Consider the following 20,554-nt stretch of genomic DNA (forward strand, 5'->3'; position numbering starts at 1 on the left):
ATATACTGTCAGTCATGGTTGCTATGAATGGAGGGTGCTCATTGGGTATCACATCTGTGATATAAAAACATAATGCATTAACAAAATTTTAAAAGAAACTAGCTAAGGGAGCTGTGCTGTGACAATACCCAGAGAATATCACTTGTAAGCCATTTAGCAGTAATGAAGTAGGATCTAGTTCAGAACTCTTTGTACAGTGGTAGTTCATGGTGGAGTCAGGTTCTGAGCCCATAATACTTCTATACATGTAGTTTAAGGAGGAACAAAGGTTTAGTATGTTTTGTTTGTAGGTTTGGTCCATCAAATCTCAGGAGAAATGTCCTATCTCTATGAATCTGTTGGAAACAGTGAGGCTTAGTCAAGTCCTGTGACTCTTCTGTACATATGTTCTGAAAATAGACTGCTGGAGAAATGAATATCAATTACCATTACTTGAGAACCACTAGGCTGGGGCTACAGAACATATACCTAATTCATTTTGGCCAAGGTGTTTTTCTTCCCAATTGCAATATGAACCGATTAGTAATGGCATGATGGATGTAAGCTGTCAACTCCTTAACCTGGAAATACACCCTTGCCTCATCCTACCTGGCCATCCTTACCTCTTACTACTCTCCTCTATACACTCCCTACTGCAGCCGAATTGGGCTGCTTTTCATCTCCTCTACCTGTCCTGTGCTTTCCTTCTTTTTCAGTTTTGCTTTGTTCCTCCTTACACATAGAACCCTCACCTTCTCTTCCCCCTACCTGGCAAATTCTTACCTACCTAGAAATGCTCAACTCATGCACCAAATACTCCATGAAATCTTCCCTAATCAATCCCAATCTTGGAGGGACTTTTCACCCCTTAGACCTCACCTGGCCCTTTGATTATACCTCTCTAATGTACTTAGCATGTATGATTTTTTAAAATCATAGTTACTTGGGTGTGTGACATATTCCCTTATTCATTTGAATTCAACAGATATTTACAAAGTATCTACCAGGTGCACGGCACTAGGTACAAGGGATGCTCAAATATGGAAATGGGTTTGTGAACTCATCCTTGCGGGCATTCTGTCCAAGTATGCGACCCATCATCTCTGCAGCTGTCCATCCATAGCCCATAAAGTTACCACAGGGGCTGCATGCAACATGTTTGGAGTCTCCCTCTCTTTCTCAATGCTGCAAGGATGCCAAGGGAGCTCGCAGGCTGTCTATCAGTTATTTGTCCCTCTTACCATGTGACCATCTCATCTTCTTTTAGGCTCTGATACTTCCTAGATAACATCCTTTACTCTACTTCCCCCTCCCAACTAATGGTGTATAATATGTGGCAGCTGACTTGTACCCGACCTCCACCTTTCCATTGTGCTCTCAATGATACTCGTTTTCAACTCTTCACACACTGGAGTGCTCCCTTTCTTGTAGCCATGAACCCCCTGAATACTATTATTCAACAGAAGAGCCTTTGTTTCGGAGAGAAGCTTGGGGTCACTGAGAGTACTTTGCAATTTTCCAAAGTTAATGCACCTCCCCCTCCCCCTCCTCCTGTTCATTTATGGACTCAACTAATCGCTCACTTGCAGTATTAAGCAAATGTACAAATAAACAAGCAGTATAGGGTGTCCATCCAATCGCACGCTGCTGTTGTTATTGTTCAGTCATGTTTCAGTCATGTCCAACTCTTCCTGACCCCATTTGGGGTCTTCTTGGCAGAGATCCTAGAGTGGTTTGCCATTTTCTTCTCCAGCTCACTTTACTGATGAGGAACCTGAGGCAAACAGGGTTAAGGGATTTGCCTAAAGTCTCACAGCTAGTAGTGTCTGAGGTTAGATTTGAACTTAGGAAGGTGAGCTTTCCTGACTTCAGGCCCAGCACTCAACCTAGCTGCATATCACAGTTCAGATAATAGGATTTAGGAATATAAGAGCAAAAATATAGTAGGTAAGTGATGCATTAGATAGAGCACTAGTTCTGGTGTCAGAAAGACCTGAGTTCTGATCCAGCCTGAGACACGTACTAGCTTTGTTACTTAACATCTGTTTGCCTCAGTTCCTTCGTCTGCAAAATGGGGATACTAGTATCACCTACCTCCCAGGATTGTTGTGAGGATGAAGGAGATAATATTTGTAAAGTGCTTTGTCACACATCCGAGCGCTATATGAATGCTAACTATTATTAGCTAAAAATGAAACAGTCCCTGTCATCAAGAAGCATGTACTCTATGGGGGAAGCAGTTGGTGAGGGGTGAGTGCTGCAGCAGTTACACAGACAAGCAAATACAAAATACTTGGATGAGAGAGAGTGCTAGGGGAACAAGAAAAGCCTCATGGAGAAGGCGGTATCTGAGTTGAGCCTTGAAGGCTGATAAAAATTCTGAGAGGCAGAGGTGAGGAAGCCATGAATTCCAGGCATGGGGAATTTGCAGTGTAGCTTGTATACCAAGGTGGAAAATGGAGGCACTGGATTGTAAACTCCATGAGCTCTGGTACCTGGTCTAATCTGAAGTTCCCTTCTCTCTAGGGGCCTAGTACAGTGCTCCGAATGAGGTGGACATTTAATAAATGTTTATTGAATGGAACAGAGCAGACTCACATATTCTAACTAATGGATGCTTGTGGAGTGTTTGATTGGTTGACGGATGGAACTTCCACTGCAGTCTGGGTTTGAGCTGAAAGTGGAATAAGAGGAAAAGTAATTAAACCACAGTTTTTGAGAACCTAAATATATCCCACCAATGTTTCACAGCCCAGCAACTGCCCGTTATGGTGCCTTTATCACCATTGAAACAGTTAGCCCCTTGACAAGCCTGGTGCAGCTGTGGGAGCCCTAGAATTCCTGGCTGGCTCAGTCAGTAGAACTTACTCTGAAGGATCATGCTTGCTGACAGGCAAAGGGGGTTTGCTTAAGTGGTATTTCTCCTTCAGCAAGTCTTCAAATTATCATGGAAACTTGGATCTGGAAGGGACTGGCAGAGCTCAGCTAGTTTTATAGAATATTTGAGCTCACAGGACCTTACAATCCACTGAGGTTGGGCAAAGAAGCAGACTTAGCCCACATCACACAGCCACTTAATGCCAGAGTCCAAGCTAAAATTCTTGTCTCCCAACTCCTGGTCTAAAGGCCTTTCCCAGAACACTTATGTTTCAGGTTAAACTGAGACAGTAAAACCATCTGCAGTTAGAAAGAGAACTGCTTCACCACATAATTCTACACAGAACTATGCATGCACAAATACCCCACTCTTGCCATCCTGGCTATAGTTATCTACTGACTTGGCCAGATATTTCTACCAACTTTCTCGATGATTTCCGTATCTGACTAATAGTCTCCCTTTTTGCTCCATCCCCCGAAATCATCCTCCAGGACTTCAATATTTGTGTTAGCAACTATTCTAGCAAAATGCCCATCTCAATTCTTCAAACTCTTCAATTTTCTTCAATTCTTCAAATTCCTCAAGGACCTTTCCCTCCCTTACCACACCTTAGACTTTACCACTAAGGAAAATTCCAACATCTCCAAGACTTCAAAATTCTCTTTTTGACCAAAACTTCCTACCCCTCCATTCTCATCACAACTCTATTGCCTCAACACTCACTATTCCCCCAGTCTACCACTTCAACTGTGGTGTCACCATCATTTGGAAAGAAGGTTCTCTTTCATGCATTTCATGCATTTCATGCATTTCATATATTTGGTGAGGAGGTGGGCAGAGGGCAAGGAGTGGGAAGGACGATAATGTTAATAAGTTTCTTGACATGACCTTTCTTGAGACTATTTTAAAATTCTTTTCCTGCTTCTTTCTACAGGGTACCCATAGACTTGCTTTGCCAGGCTTATCAATATCAAGCTTTTCACAGTTATTTTCCCTTTTTTCCAGATGAAGATCTTTGACAAAAACAAAGATGGCCGGTTGGATCTAAATGACTTGGCAAGGTCAGCAACATTAAGAAAATCCAGTGGGTTCAGAAGCAAACTCCATAAGGTTGTGATGATAAATTCCTCTTATGTGGAGATCAGAGATTGATTCTGGATACCAAAGAAACATAAGCATTTTTTCCTCTAAAGCAGGAGTTGCATAGCTAGTGTCAAAGTATAAATTCAAACTCTGATCTCTTGACCCCAACCTCAATATCTAGGGCCCTCATTTGTGGAATGACAGAACATATAAGGCATAAAACGAGACAAATGGTGTCAGACACAGGAAAGTGTATTTTTCTTGTCTACTACTAAAATCTTATTCTTTAGATAAATTTAGGCCTAGTTCTGAGACCCCAATTCGTAACAGATAAAATTTAATTAAGCACTTATTTGTCCTAGTCACATAATAAGGTACCTGCCCTCATAGAGATTCTGTTCTAATAGAGGAAGACAACACATAAAGAACAGCTGGAAAGAAGGCAGTCTGTCTTGGAGCTGGTGACCAGCATGTTCTAAATCTAGCATTTTCAGTGAGACAACAGGTTGTTTCACACAGAGTCCTAGATTTCAGTATTTTTTAAAGGGCCACACCTTAGAACAAGCATCCAATGGACCTTGAAGAGGTCCTGGTTTTGCGTCAGTCTGCCATTTACTATTTGTATGACCTTGGTCAGTCACTATTCCTCTTAGGGCTTTGATTACCTAATTTGTAAAACCAGAGAGTTGGACTAAATGACCCCTAAGTCCCTTTCAACTCTCAATCTAGGAGCCTGTAGTTCATGGAAATACACAGAACAGATTATTTCACAGGAGTGGTCATTGCACAAGGGCGTCACTAGGTGAACACTGACCACCAGTTGGATCTAGAGGAGAAAGTGAGGTGGTGACCTTGCATAGTCCTCCCTCACTCAAATCAAAGTCAATTGCAAGTCATGTCATCATTTCACTGACGTCATGGTCATCTTCGAAAACAAAGTACAAACATAACCTGTGAGTAATACACTAGAAGAAGCAAGAGAGTTTTCTCAGATAGGACAGCTGTCATGGGTAGGGAGGCAAGTATAATCTGAAGGGTGATCCTAAGAAACAAATGGAAGAAAGGGAACTTCAAGGCAGAAATGTTTTGTATACAACAAAGCAACCTCAATCATGAAAATGCAGTCAAACATATTTTGATCTTTTGAAACTAACTTGTTCTCATACATATATATACACACACAGATACAGACACAGATATAGACATAGATATAGATAGATATATAGATACGGATACAGATACAGATATACATATACATATACATATACATATACATATACATATACACATACACATACACATACACATACACATACACATACATATACACATACATATACATATACATATACATATACATATACATATACATATACATATACATATATAGTGGCGTTACAAAGACCATTTGCTATTCTTAGGCATCATAACTTTCGGTTCTATCTCTTACCCACTGGGGCTTGGGTAAATCCCTTTACCTCTTTGAAACTCAGTTTCTTCCTCTGGAAAACATGTATAGTATTACCTACCTGGCAGACTTCTTGTGATAATCACATTAGATAATGTGTGAATGAAAATACTTTATAACCGATGACTTGTTATAGAAATGTAAATTATTCCTATTACAGAACTTCAGAGGTTCATGACCTCATCTGTGCAGGCACTCCAGTGGCCAACACAAATAGCAACACTGTCGTACCTTAGCAGCCAGTTTTATGAATTGTGATAGCCAGAAAAATTCATTACCTGGTGATAAGGATCTCTGTACTTAGGGGTCCTCAGCCTGGAGTCAAAGCTAGATCTAAGCAGAACCAGTCAGTGCTTGTCCTTTGTATACATAACCAGCATGAAGCCAAAATCACCTCTCTTCCAACATGAGGCATCCGCTGCCTAATTATTATAATCATCCTGAACAGTAAGGTATTCAGCAAGCATTTAAGCTCTAGAGTAATAATGATAATTAGTAATAGTAATAATAACAGCTTGCATTCATATAGTGCTTTAAGGTTTGCAGAACACTTTACAAATATTATCTCATTTTATCCTCACCATTACCCTAGGAAATAGGTGCTATTATTATCCCCATTTTACAGATAAGTAGACCAAGGTAGGTGACTGGGTTAAATCACTTGCCCAGGGTTACACAGCTATCAAGCATCTGAGGCAATACAGTTATCCCTTCCACATCATGACTTTTCCCATCATGGTTTCGATTTATCTCCAGTCAGCATAAGAAATTAAATGGCAATTTGGGGGGAGTTTTGTAGAAGCCACAGATGACACATGAAGGCCAGCAGATGACACAGAGCTTATAGCCAAATTCCTAACCCAAATTTTACAATAAGGTACCACAAACACCCTATGAAAGAAAAAGAAAAATTTCATACTTCTTCTCTGGTACTAAAGGAGGGCCAAAAATTTTTACAGAGATTTTTCAGATCAAGGGGGCACCACATCCCTAACCCACCTGCTATATGGAAGAAATAACTGCATTTGAACTCAGGTCTTCCTGACTCCTGTCAGTGTTCTATCCACTGCACCACCTAGCTCTCCCCAGGTCAAAAAGACCTCCTCCTATCTGCGAATTGCCCTTGACGCATATTGGCTGTGTGACTAAGCAACTCCTCTAGAAGCATCCATCCTGTTCTGAGAAAATTTAATCTGTCATGTAACCTGAAGCTCTGACAACAGTAATTCACAGGTGGCTGTGGATATTTTCCCCCATATAGGATTCTGGCTCTTCAGGAAAACTTCCTGCTTCAATTTAAAATGGATGTAAGTAGCAGTATTTCTCTAGAGTAATTTATGCCATTGTCAATAGATTTAAAGAGAAAAGTGAAGGAGGCAGGAAGATCATTGGAGATCTGGGTTTTCACTTATTGGTTGCTGAAGCCAATAATAGAGGAGACAGAGAGGATTCAAAGGTATTACAGACTGAAGTATATACAAAGGGGACCCTGGCCCCTAATGATCTTGTATGGAAGTCACTCAGGAAGCATTTATTAAATGCTTACTGTGTGCTAAGCACTTAATAAAGGAAAAAACAAAAACCAACTGTACAGCCTGTGCTCCCAAGGAAGGCAGATTCTAAGGAAGGAAACAAATACCTATCAAGTTGGATATAAGATATATACAAACTATATGAATGTGCCCCTCTCCCTGCCCTCCAATTAGGAACTAAGTGTTCAATACAGAGGGTGGAATTCAAGCTGACTATTAAAGGAGGCCAGAGCTCAGTTTCAGGACTCAGGAAATTGAGACTATTTTTTTTAGTCATGGCCAATCTGGGGATTTGTTTTGCTTGACTATACATGGTTGTAACAGGGGATTTTACTTTTCTTGCTTTCTTGATGAAGGGTAGGGAGAGGTGAGAGGGGGAGAAGGTGGATCACTATTTGAGAAAATAATTAAATACAAAAAAAGAAAGAAAGGAAAGAAGAGAGAGAGAGAGAGAGAGAGAGAGAGAGAGAGAGAGAGAGAAGGAAGGAAGGAAGGAAGGAAGGAAGGAAGGAAGAAAGAAAAAAAGAAAGAAAGAAAGAAAGAAAGAAAGAAAGAAAGAGAAAAGAAAGAAGGAAGGAAGGAAGAAAAGGAAAGAAAGAAAGAAAGAAAGAAAGAAAGAAAGACAGAAATTAATAAAGAAAAAGAATAGGAAGGAAGGAAGGAAGAAAGATAAGGAAAGAAAGAAGGAAAGAAATAAAGAAAGGCAGGAAGGAAGGAGAGCAGAGCATTCCAAGCATGGGAGACAGACAGCCAGTAAAAGTTCACAGATAGGAGGTGGTGTCATGTTTGAGGAGCAGCAAACAGGCCATTGTAGCTAGCATTGTAGGTGGAAAAGAATAAGGTGTGAGGCTAGAAAGGTAAGAAGAGGCCATGTTATGGAGACCTTTAAATGCCAGACAGAGGAGCCACTATTTGTTCCTGAAGGTAATAGAGCACCATGCACCTCCCTTGTAGAGCAGCCATGCAAGGTGATATGACTAGAACTGCATTTTAGAAAAATCCCTCTGCCAGCTGAGTGGAGGAGGGATTGAGGTGGGAAGAGACTAAAGGTGGAGAGACCAATTAAGAGTAGTTCAGGTGAGAGGGGATGAGGGTCCAGCCTAAGGTCTCATGAGTGTAGAAGAGGGAACCTACATGAGAGATACCGTGAAGGTAGAAACAAGATTCGATATGTGCGGTGACAGTGAAGATTGCCAGCCCAGAAGTGGAGGAAAGTTCAAAAGAGGGAATTGCTGAGGTAGGGGGAAGATAATGAGTTCTATTTTGGACATCTTGAATTGTCCCTGATGTAATTTCCCTTCCTCCCAGGCCTGTACTACTGAAGAAAGAAAGAGGGATTTTGAGAAAATCTTTGCCCATTATGATGTTGTAAGTACCTTGTTCTTGGTGTTACACTTTTGAGACTCTTTTGATTTAGAGTTTTATTTAGTTTGAGACTCTTGAGTTAAACTTTGGGGACTCTTAAGGTTAGAAAATACTCAATTGAACATCATTCTAGCTCCTAGTACAGGGACTACACGCCTTTTGGATGCAAGATTTTTCATTTCCACTAAGGTTTACCCATAACTCCATGCCAACTGCTATTAGGGAAAACAAACTAGAAATGGCAGTCTATAAACATTATTTTCTAAAAGTGGGTTTTGTCCGTCCTCTAAAGGAAAAAGAAAAAAACCATCAAACAATTTTGAAATTTTTGAATTAGTTTAGTTTAAATTGCCTCAGGAGCTGAGGAAGATGAGAAAATGTATTATTTTGCAGTTATAATGGCTGTCTAGAGAGGCAGCTTGGTGTAATGAATTGAGAGCTGGCCTCAGTCAGGAAGACCTGAGTTCAACTTCCATCTCCAATACATACTGGCTGTATGACAAGTCACTCAAGTGTTAGTGCCCCAGAAAACTCTAAGACTGTAAGTTGCTAAGAAGCAGCTGATTGGTATTAGTGAAATTTCCTCTCTGAGAGTTCTCTGCACCATTTCGATTACAGGCTGGTTCCAAAAGAAAAAAATGCTATGTGATACTAAATAAAATACATGCGACTGAAGCCTCATATTAGTGTACAACAAACATATTGCTGAACTCAAAGTGACAACTCAGGCAGGGGTGGGGAACCTGGACTAGCGTCTGCTTTCTACTAAAGGGAATTGGGCAAATGAGATAGGAGAGACATTTTAAAACAAGGTCAAGGGGAAAAGAATGCATATAGGAACTTGTTAAGACATATTTCCCCTCATTTCCTACGGAATTTTAATTCCACGGTTGAAATATACAATGAAGCTGCAAATGAGCAGCCTACGGTATTTGCCAGTAACTATCCATAGTTGGCTGATGTGCATACCTCCACCTACTGGTTAAAAAAAAAAGTTCAGATATTTAATGTCCAAGTATTTTTGCTCTATCATTTCCAAATATAAAACAAATGTTTTCTCTTTTGACTCCCATTTGTAGCACATCAAAAAATGTGTTAACTCTAGGTCTAATGAAGCCAAGGTTTCCTTTAAATGAGAATTCTTTGTCTTCTTGGGACTGGAAAAAGGAGATGAATTTGTTATCTTGGGCCCTTGGTTTGAATCCTATCCCATAATTTAATATCTGGGTTAGCAAGTAACTTAACCTCTCTGAACCTCAGTTTCCTCATTGGTGAAATAAAGAGGATGGGCTAGACGGCCTCCAAAGTACTTCGAGATCTTCAATGCTATGACCTTTGAGGCCCTTAATTGGAGGGAAGAAATGACAATGACTAAATTGGCTACTAAGTCCAAAGGATTGACCTTCTCGAAACTGAAGAAAGACATTGTAAAGAGGAAGGCACAGAGGACGATGAGAGGTACATGGAGGAAACAATCCTGACACTTAGAGACATTGAGGGACTTTAGAACAATAGTACCTGGACTTGCACCCTACCTGAGCTACAGGAAAGAGAAATCATAAGGGATTCAATAAGGTTAAACTGTTTACATTCCCGCACGGGAAGATTTTCTAAGAACTTTATCATTATTAGGATAGTTAGAAGAGGTATACAAAGACAGAGGGCACAGGTATGAATTGTCTATAATGGGATGATATCTAAAAAATATTAAGGGGATTAAGTAGAAAGAGGGATGCACTGAGAGAAAGGGGAAGGGAAAAGTAGAATGGGATAAATTCTCTCACATAAAAGAGACACAAAAAAGCTTTTATAGTGGAGGGGAAGATGGGAGGGGAGGGGTTGGCAGACAATGCTTGAGCCTTACTCTCATTGGAATTGGCTCAAAGAGAAAATAACATACACACTCAATTGGGTATAGAAATCTATCTTACCCTACAGGGAAATAGGAGGGAAAAGGGATAAGAGAACGTGGGAGGGCAGATCTGAGGAGGCAGTGGTCAGAGAAACTGTGAAGAAGAGTGTTGACAATGCTCATGATAAGAACTTTGTGGGAGGAAGACAGGGTATATTTGCATTTGGAGTACATTTGGTACACATATATGCATATTTTAGTGAATATGTGACTCACTAACATGGGTATTCCTGCCAAGAGAGCAGATGGCAACTCATCTATGTGCTCTCATCCTGTGTGACTCTTGTACGTGTCCTTCCATAAATTCCCTACCCTTAAAATAAAGAAAATGTGTTTATGTGCTACATATGTTGGGCAAAAGGAAAGAAGATTGCTTATGTTCCGAACATGCTGAAATACTCTAATACGTCCCCTCTGGTGCCATCTCTCTTGATCTTCTGTTTCTAATTATATGCTTTGCCATTCTTTGAGTAAAAACATGATATGGTGGCTCTTGATTGACTTAAGACAACCAGCACAAATGTGTGGCAAATACTTTTTGCTTTGAGTTTCTGCTGTTTGGAAAGGGGAGAAAAAAATAAATCGATGTATTTCATTCATTCATATTTCATGCAAACTCTGCCTGCAGAGGCCAAGCACTCAGGATGAACAATTTCCATTTAGTTGGGGAAGATTTATTTGGGATTAATTCTTTAATCATTTTCATGTGGTGTATCAGTGTTCAACACAAAAAAACTTAAGTAGAAAAATGCAGAGCTCTGGAATCTATTGGCATACTGAAAAGATTACTGCCTTGGCCCATCCGCCACATTAATGCTTGTGTTTTCTGACTCCTTCAATTGTTTGGGCTTTTTTTTTTCTTTCAGAGTAAAACTGGAGCCTTGGAAGGCCCAGAAGTGGATGGATTTGTCAAAGATATGATGGAACTTGTCAAGGTGATCTCAATGAGGCTAAGTAGATTTTTCTTACCCTGGGCTGTTGCCAGAATTACATAGTTCTAAGCATTCATGCAAGACAGAACAACCAGAAACGTTTGTCTGTTCATCATTTGACTTTTAGTAAAAATCGAAATACATCTCCCCAAATTCTACCTTAACCTCTTTTTAAAACCATCTGTTATTTAAATGACAAGGAATCTGTGAGTTTCTGGAGTCTGCACGAAGAATGCCAAGTTTATCATAGATACACTATGCTGTTTGAACATATTTCCATATTTGAAACTGTTACACTTTCCTTGTGCTCAAGAGAATTTGAGTCACACTTCTGAATTTAATTCTCTCTGAGAGATATACTCATTTGTATTCTATCAGTAATCTAAGGGCTTCTCTTACCTCTTGTAAGGGATCACTTTTTATCTTTTAGGAGACTGGAGTGGCCTTGGTTATCTTAATTTAGGTTATGTTTCCCTAAGACAAAGTAAAGCTAAGAGCTGGCAATTAATCCAGTGAAACTAGCCTAGGTAGACAAATCCAGAAATCCAGGTTGGGACAAAATTAAACTGGATTGATTTATCTACCCTGATGAAGTTAAAATGTTCATTTGTAGCTTTTCCATTTATTTTGTGTAGACCCAAAATGTGGGAAGCTGTTGGGGATGGATTTGCTTAGCAATCAACAGAGACTGGCAGCCAAGGAGGCACAATGACCAATGGCAGGCTCCACCTGGGTTAGCTATGCTTTCGCTACCAAAATGCGATGTAGGGATGGGGGTGGGGTGGGGTGGGGAAGAAGTATCAGAGCTGGCAAGGGCAGGGTCTTTTGTTTGTCTTCTGTGGAACAAGACTAGGTTTACTGACTGTTAACTTTCTTTTAAAAAATTCTCTTCTATTACAAACTTAACAATTTTCAATAAATTCTGTTAACTTTCCTTAATTTCATCAGTTTCATCATGTATACTAAACCTAGTCACTTAGATTTATTTCCCACCCCCATGCCCTTCATGTGGTGCACTAAGTGGGAATTCTGCAGGCATCTTTTCATGCAGGAAGCTTGCGACCTATTTGGATAATGGCACCTGGTTGTTACACAGATTTCTTTATTTACTTGGAATACCATGGAATATCCAATAGTAGAAAATGGATATTTCCTAGTGCACCTTAAATTTTCATCATAAAAAGCCCTGCCAGACCGGAGCATTAACTTCCTTTCAATAGGACAAACTAGATAGGCAAGTCTGTCTTCTCCATGGGCTGTTTGCCTCCACAGCTGGGGAGAGCTAGAGGGTTGTGAGGGTATCTGACCTTCAAGGCCTGGTGCTTACAAACCTCCATTCAAGGAACTGATGTTTCCTAAGCATTCTCCATGTGCCTGAGTCATACATCACCAGCTAATGGAAACCCAGGAAATTATCAGGAACCACAGAAGCAGTTATAAGCCCAAGTAATTCAATTGACAGCATCTCTCTTTTTTCCTCTGGTCTCAACCCAAACTTGAGGAATAGAAATTATTCCCAGACTTTAGGTCTCAATTGAGCAGAAAAACTTCTCTGACAGACTTTTCCCATTTTTTGCCCAGCAGGCCTCAGTAACCATGGTGATGCCTAATCCTGAAGCAACTAGGAGGCTCCTGGCTCTGGCCAGTCTTTTTCTAAGATGTTGCTGCTACTGAGTCCTTTCCTTCTTCTCTGTGTTCATCTTGGAATCAGAGAATGTTAGAGGTGACCAGAACCTTGGGAATTATCTAGAATACACTCTTCTTATTCAAAGGAAGAGACTGAGGTTTACTCTTTTTTTCCTTCCTCTTTCTCTTCCTTCTCTTTTCTCTTTTAATTGACCTTTAAAGCCCTTTGTATTCTGGCCCCTTCCTACCTTACACTTCATTCTATGCACTCTGGGGTCCAGCAACACCAACCTCCTTGCTCTTCCTGCAACATGACATTCCACATCCCATCTCCAGCCCCTTGCACTCACTTGCAAAGGCCTGGATGTAGGAGATGGAGTGCTCCCCACGCCTTCTGTGTTCTTTCTCCTCTCCCTTCTCCCAGTTAGCTTCCCTGGCTTCCTCCACCTTCTAAATGAGACCTTTCCTGGTCCCTCCAGTCACTAGCGCCTTCCTCTCTGAGACTGCTTTCCATCTACTCTGCACGTTACCTGTGACTACCTAGTTATTTACAGGCTGTCTTTCCCATTCAAATGTGTGCTCAATGAGGATAGGGGCTGCCTTTGCCTCTCTTTGCATCCAGTACTTAGCACACAGTAAGCCAGGCATTTTAAAATTTGCTTGTTGAAACTGTGTCCATTTTTGCCATCCTCATACTAGCTGACTAGGAGCTGTGCATATAGAGAAGCTTCTGGCCACAAAGGGGATCAGATGGGCTATAAGAGAGAAAGGTCATAGGAAGGAATGAGAAGAGAAACTAGGGCCAGATTCCCCCAACTAACTTTCTAGAGTCCAGAGACATACCTATGTCTGTCTATCTATCTATTTATACCAGAGCCTAGTGACTGTCCCCCTCCCCTGTTCTGTGGCATATTTGCCACAGAAGTAGTGCCACTTTAATTGGCACTACCCTCTATGCACCAAGACCCAATAGGTAAAGTGGGCATCTGGGAAAAGAGGTATTGGTTTTCTCTCACCATGAGTCAGTCCTCTTCTCTTTTGGGGCAAGGGAAAGGGAGAGGCCCATGAAAATAAACCACCTTCCAACTCTGAAGAAAGCCTGGAGTGAGGACAGCTGTGTTCCCAGGGCAGGGCTGCTTGGGACTCTAACCCACAGGAAAAGTGGAGTATCTTAACCCCCTCAAAACTCTCTCCCAGCTCTGGGCTTCTTCAGATCTGATCCCTCAGCTTTCTTATCCAGAAAGGGCTTCAAACCAGAGCCCCTAGGTTCAGCTCTCACTGGTGCGGGGACAACTATATGGTGATAGGGGACAGTTGATTTGTTTACAAAAGATTTTTTTCTCCAGGGAAAGGGAAGTAATACATGTTAGTGGTCAGGTGCTCACTCAGGGACCTTGGGACAAAGAGAGGCCACCTCTGGGTTGATTCACCAAGCTCCTTCCACAGGGTCCACTAGAGCAGTGACTACATTTGTCAGTATTAGTAGTTTCTGGTAGAGAAAGTAAGGCTCTGATGATTTTGTTTCTAATATAAAATGGGATTTCCTTTCTGTTTGTAATTCACCATAGAGACATTTCCGTAGAAGGAGAGGGGGATAGTCCAATAGCTAACTGGTGAAACACCAAAGATCAATGTCATTAAAATGATGGCTACCCTTTCCTCCCCCCACCCCCAAAAAAGAAATTGCTTGTTGACTTAACTTTTGGTCAAAGTCAGTTGCAAAGCCTGTAGCACAAATGCATAAGGGGCTGATAAGGTATGCTCTTCATGGCTATTTATGGAATTAGAGCTGAAAGGAACTGCAAAAATTATCTAGACTACCCCTTCCTTCATCATAAAAATGAGAGAATAGGCTGACAAAGTGACATATGTGTCCAAAGTCTTATAAGGGTAACAGCATAATAAAAGAGACCCCAGACTTGAAACCCAGGTCTCCATTTTTCCAGCTTAACAATACCTTCAATTAGCCTTTGAGTGGCATAGACTTGTAGCCAGGTTATCAGAGCCTTTCCTAAACTATGGCTTCCAAAATGGGACAGCCAAAGGTGGTGTGACCAAGGCAAAGTACAGTAGATCTGTTAACCTTATGCTGAATACCAGTTCTGTTAACTCATCTTCAGATTACGTTAACCTTTTCCCATTTCTCATCATCCTGTTAATTTGCCCTTCTGGACCTTTGTGGATCTTGGTTATCCTATCCTATTTGTTTGCTGTGCCTCTCAACTTCATGTCATCTGCAGATTTGATATATGCTGTATTTGTCTTTTGGTCAGCTAGGTGGCTCAGTGAATAGAGCACTGGGGTTAGAATCAGGAAGACTCCTCTTTGTGAGTTCAAATCCAGCCTCAAACACTTACTAGCTGTGTGACCCAGGGCAAGTCACTTCATCCTGTTTGCTGCAATCTCCTCATCTGGAAAAGGAAATGGCTGGAGAAGGAAATAGCAAACCGCTCCAACATCTTTACCAAGAGGTCATGAAGAGTCAGACATGACTGAAATGACTAAACAAATATTTGTCTTTACCCAAGGCATTAATAAAAATGCTCGGAAGAGCAGAACAGAGAACAAAATTTCCATTTCTGCCTCTCTCCAGGTTGACATGGCTCTGTTAGCCACCACTCCTTGGGTCTGGTCATTTCAGTTTTGAATCCACCAGACTATACTATTCTCCAGTTAACATCTCTTTAGCTTATCAGCAAGGATACAATTAGAGAATTTGTTGAATGCCTTACTGAAATCCAGGTGTACTATGTCTATAGCATTCCATTAAGTCAGGATTTGGAGAACTATGACCAGAGGGCCAAAACTGGCCTACCACCTATTTTGGTACAGCCTATGAGCTAAGAATGGTTTTTGCATTTTAAAATAGTTGTTATATTCTATTTTTAAAATAATTGTTTAAATAATAATTATAATATGTTTTAATGTATCATATTTAAAAGTAATTATTATTTATAAATGTAAAAAACATTCTTAGATCCTGGACCATACAAAAACTAGGCAGCATGCCACATTTGGTCCGCAGACCATAGTTTGCCCTAAGCAACCAGGTTACTAATATTGTCAAAAAAACAAAAAGGAAATAAGGTTAGTTGGACATGATTTGTTCTTATCATACTGATCTACCACTTCCCTTTCTAAGTATCCAACCCACGATCCTTATAATAATACATTCTAAAATTTTGTCAGGAATTGACATCAAACTTGCTAGCCCAAAATTCAAAATATCTACCTTTTTCCATTTTTGAAAATCAACACATTGTTTTGCAATTTCCTGTTAGATGACATCTCTTCCACTTTACCTATTTTCTCAAAGATCACTGACTCAGCAATCACAACCAGTTTCTATCTTATTGCACATAAGCCATAGAGACAAAGCCAGTCTTCAAAAATGATTTAGGCAAATTCCCCTTTCAGAACATCCCAGTCCCATTCTGGTGCCCTCTTCCTCTCCCTTCCAGGTACCTAATATATGTTCCATTCCCATAAGGCTTTATGTTCTCCTCCATCTCTGTTATAAAGTGAACCTGACCCCTTTCTCTTGAACATCCAAACCCTAACAATGCTTCTCAAGAGTTTAAAACATTTCCCTAGCTACTAAAACATCATAATGGCATTTTTGTCCCTAAAATATCCCCTGGGATCATTTCTGCTTCTTTCGCTAGAACAACTTAATGTTTGAGCTAGCCTTTCATTCATTCAGAGAATCATAATGACCATTTTTATTTTTGCTGCCAGAGGCACAAAACCTCCCACAGGGAAGTAATCAACCAGGTCTTTTTCCAGCAATGCCACAAGGCAGAATTCATAATTCATAATCACCACCAGCCTGGCTGGGTTCCCCCCACCACCACCCCCTCCACTCCACCCCATCTCCCCCACCCCGGTTTGAAAGTGTGTGACTATGTCTAGTAAGGCAGAGCTTCTGGGAAAGTTTGAAAAATGATGTGGGAGTGTAAGCCCATCACCTGGAGGGATGCACATGGGAATGAACCTGTTTACATCAGAAGCAATTAGAGCAGTGCCTCCGAAAGTACGGCTTCCTGCCATATCCTAGCTCTTTTCAGGAGGCTTTGGGGCCCAGTTCCCAGCCTGCATCCCTGCAGCTACTGTGAATCCTATCGGTTTGTCTAATGATCACTTTGTTTTCTTGTTCTCTAGCCCAGCATCAGTGGGGTGGACTTGGATAAGTTTCGAGAGATTTTGCTCCGTCACTGCGATATGAACAAGGATGGGAAAATTCAGAAGTCTGAGCTGGCCTTGTGTCTTGGTTTAAAAGTCAGCCCCTAATTGTCAGTGACCTTGGTCCTGTGCTCTGGGTGTATTTGTTTGTCAGCCCCTACTGGTAGAATTGTATCTAATCTCTGCTTACAGTATTTGAGTGGATCTCATGTAACTCTTCCCATAAAAGTTCAGGGGTAATGGAGAGCTGGAAGAAGGAGAAATGTCAAAAGGGCCTTGTTTGCAAGGATGAGACAATTGTCCAGGCCTTGGACGGAAGTCATCCAAGGAATTACTCTCACTTTTATAAACCAGTTACAGAGAGACAAAACTTTCCTGCCTGTCATGAGATTCATCTGGTCCACAATGACTGCCTTCCTGGCCATCTTGCTATCACTCACTCAGTCCTGGGGGTGGTGTTTCCTGAGCATTGGCTGTTTGTCCCTTTATGCTAAGCCTGTCAGGCATCCCTGGCTTCCTGTGAAGATTAAATTCGTGTGCTGTGTGAATATCCGTGCTGTCATTTGTGCAAATAGAATTAGAAATGAAAATAAACTCTGGAACTAGATTAAAAAGAAAAGTCACCATCCTTGAGGCTTGTGTCTCATGTTGTGTTTTATATACTGGACCCAGAGCCCTTTAGACCCTGTGGGCAGTGAGGGAAAATCTGAAGAGAAACCTGAATCCTGGCAAAACTCTAGCCACAAGGTTCTCCTCCCTGGAGCCTCATTGGACCTGAAGCTGTGATAAACTGACGAAAATTAAGGTTATGCTGTATTATTGAATAACCAATATTATTCTATATCCCATCCTATTCCCCATTTTTTTCAAACCCCAGTTCTCAGCCTAGCTCAAAAAGAACTGGAACTAAAGGCAAAATTGAGGAATATGATCACTCTTTGCTAGCTAACCAGTTTTAAGTGGGACCTTGGCTTTGTTTAAAGGTATAAAGAGAACCATCTTGGGCTAGGCCCCTCCCTAGAGGACGACTTTCCTGTCCTTGACGTTCCTCATCGAAGTTTGGGTTGACTTGGTCTCCAAGAGGAAGGCTAAGAGGGATGAGGGGAGGCAGAACCTGATTGGGGTGGTTTTGTTATTTAGCCAAGATTATTAGAGGAGATTGGATGCCCATCAAGCAATTAACATTCCTTAATTGCCAGAGAGGGGTGTGATCATCCATACCTGAAGGCCAACTCACCTACCAATAGAGATAGTCTTACTTTTGTCAGGAGAGGTCCAAATGATGTACTGTCAAGCCAAGATTTAAGAGACCCTGTCAATCTCACTAGAGATCTCTGGTCATTGGGAGAGGCCACTGACCCAATTTCTTGGCTACCATTAGCCTATGTAATAAATTTATCACGGCTTTTTGCTGAGGTGCCAGTGCAACCCATTTTACTAATAGTACACACGTCACTGTTAATAAAATATCTTGTCCTAGATAAAACTGTGCCTTGGTATCATTTTTACTCACTAACAAAACTGTCATAAAAATCATAATTTCCACTGTCTGGTAGTTACTTTATGAACAAAACTTCTTATGTCCTTCCTAATTCTGTGCCAGAAGAATAAATGTACCTTCACCACAAGTTTGCCAACAAGACTAGTCTTCTAAACATGGGTATCTTGTAGTTTTGGTCTCACTCCATCTCCTATTTCTTTTTCTCTTCCCTTTGTCCCTTCTTTCTCTCTTCTCTCCTTTCTGCCTTTCCTCCTCCTCCTCCTCCTCCTCCTTCTCTCTCTCTCATTCACACACAGACACACACACTATAATTTCTCCTTGAAACATTGTTTCTTAAATTTTTCTCCATATTGGTCTAGAGATCAATGGAGGGAAAGGATAACATGTGACTTCTTAGATCAATGCAGTAAAGTTATTAAACATACAAGAGCAAAATAAACAGTTATCACTTTAAGGAAATTTTAGCCAACCTATTTTTTTCCAAAGATAACAAAACATTTTATTTTAGAAAGTTTCAATATTTTCCAACCTTTGGCATTCAGTTTCAAACCCCCAGGCAGAGGTTGCTATTAGAGTAATACCATAAGTATTGTCAGGGCCCAGAAGCATCTGGCAGACACCATCCCAGTCCAGTATGGGAAAGACAGAAATGATACTTGTAAGAGAAGAGGTTCTAGTATCAGAACTGACTCTGGGATAAAAAGGGTCCAGAAACAGGACAGAACTGAGAGTTTATCTCTTGCCAGAAGGCTACCAGCTATCACTAGTTGGGAGTTTCATAATCACTTGTTTCTCCTCTGGACTGAAGTGCAAGATAGTCAATATGGCTGTAAGTGTCTGCTGGAGGCCCAAAGAGTCAGACAGGGTTAAGAAGCAGTAGATTATATTTTTTAAGTACTCCAGATTGGCCCCCTCCCTGCTTTGGTCCCTGCTACTTTTTTCAATGTGTCTCTGTAGAGCACAGACTTGTTCTTAATACTGTTCACCTTCCACAGTTAACCTGTCCTGAAGCTGGTGTACCTCCACCTCAAGTTCATGCTTTTATTTCCTCAAAGATGTTATCTCAACCTCCTTGCAAGCCAGCTGTTCAGCATACAAGAAGAAAGTGGGTTCATTTGATGCAGCCAGGTACAGAGCTTGGGTCAAACTGTCTGGAGATGAGTCACTCAAATCTGTTATTCCCTTGGCCTACTGAGGCCTTATGCCCCTGCAGCCCAGAGCACAAACCCACAGAACAGAGGTGCTCTAGCTCCAAGTCCTTCTCAGCAAGCACTGCTAGGGGTCGGTCCTTCTGTTTGTGTAGCTCATCTTCAAGCTTCAGTGTCCAGTTCCAGAAATCAAACTCGCTTCTCTCCAGCTCCTGCTGATGGACCTGTTGCAGCTGAGCCAACTCTGGCTTCCAGCTCTCTGCCTCTTGTTGGTGTTACTGTTCAAGCTCTTCACAGGAAAGATGAAGGGAAATGTACTTTTCCTTCAGCTCTGCAAACTGCTCCCAGCTTTCCTCCAGTTCCTTGGCTAGGTTGCCATCTTTGATTATCTAACTCTTGAGGACAACCTGGGCTCTCATTTTGTACTGTTCAAACTCCTCTTTCAGCTGCTTTAACTCTTGCTGGTAGGAGAAGGCAGTAGCCTTTTCCCCATCAGCAGCATCTGAGTTTGTCAGCATTTCTATTTCACACAATTTTTCCATATTCAGAGACACCTGGCTCTTCCTGGCTGCAATCTCTAATAGCCTTCTCAGTTTCTCCACCTTATCCTTTAGGACATTGACATCCAGGCTGGTCTCCTCATTGTGGCTGTCAGGGAGAACAATTAGAGGCTGCAAGAGCAAGTGTCTTATTCTCCATATCCAGCTGCAGAAGGTGATCCTTTAGCTTTTGAATGGCCAGCTGGTACTTTTGCTTGGCTTTCTCACAGGTGCCCAGTTCAGACACTTCTGAGACTTGGTTCTCTAGGGCAGACAATCTCTGTTCCTCCATCTGAGAATACTGAGGGAGCTGCTCCTCTGCCAAAGCAGTCTTCCTCATTTCCTGCTGCAACAGGAACTGGAAATAACTCTTATGGTGGGTAGCTACTTCCTGAAACTCTTCCAGCCA

The 20,554-nt window shown here is 41.3% G+C and overlaps 1 protein-coding gene and 1 pseudogene across 1 annotated transcript in view; one reads left to right on the forward strand and one right to left on the reverse strand.

Annotated features, from left to right (window-relative positions):
• Nucleotides 1–17,065, forward strand: part of SCGN (secretagogin, EF-hand calcium binding protein) — a 66,343-nt gene extending 49,278 nt beyond the window's left edge. The window contains exons 7-11 of the mRNA XM_036742360.1: nucleotides 3,863–3,918; nucleotides 6,670–6,715; nucleotides 8,249–8,308; nucleotides 11,084–11,152; nucleotides 16,937–17,065. Of these exons, the coding sequence (XP_036598255.1) occupies nucleotides 3,863–3,918; nucleotides 6,670–6,715; nucleotides 8,249–8,308; nucleotides 11,084–11,152; nucleotides 16,937–17,065 (360 nt within the window). The remainder of the gene's footprint in view (nucleotides 1–3,862; nucleotides 3,919–6,669; nucleotides 6,716–8,248; nucleotides 8,309–11,083; nucleotides 11,153–16,936) is intronic.
• Nucleotides 17,066–19,190: 2,125 nt separating this feature from the next.
• LOC118835558 overlaps nucleotides 19,191–20,554 on the reverse strand; it is a 36,032-nt pseudogene continuing 34,668 nt past the window's right edge.

This window comes from Trichosurus vulpecula, chromosome 1 (assembly GCF_011100635.1).
Source record: "Trichosurus vulpecula isolate mTriVul1 chromosome 1, mTriVul1.pri, whole genome shotgun sequence".
Classification (NCBI taxonomy): Eukaryota; Metazoa; Chordata; class Mammalia; order Diprotodontia; family Phalangeridae; genus Trichosurus; species Trichosurus vulpecula.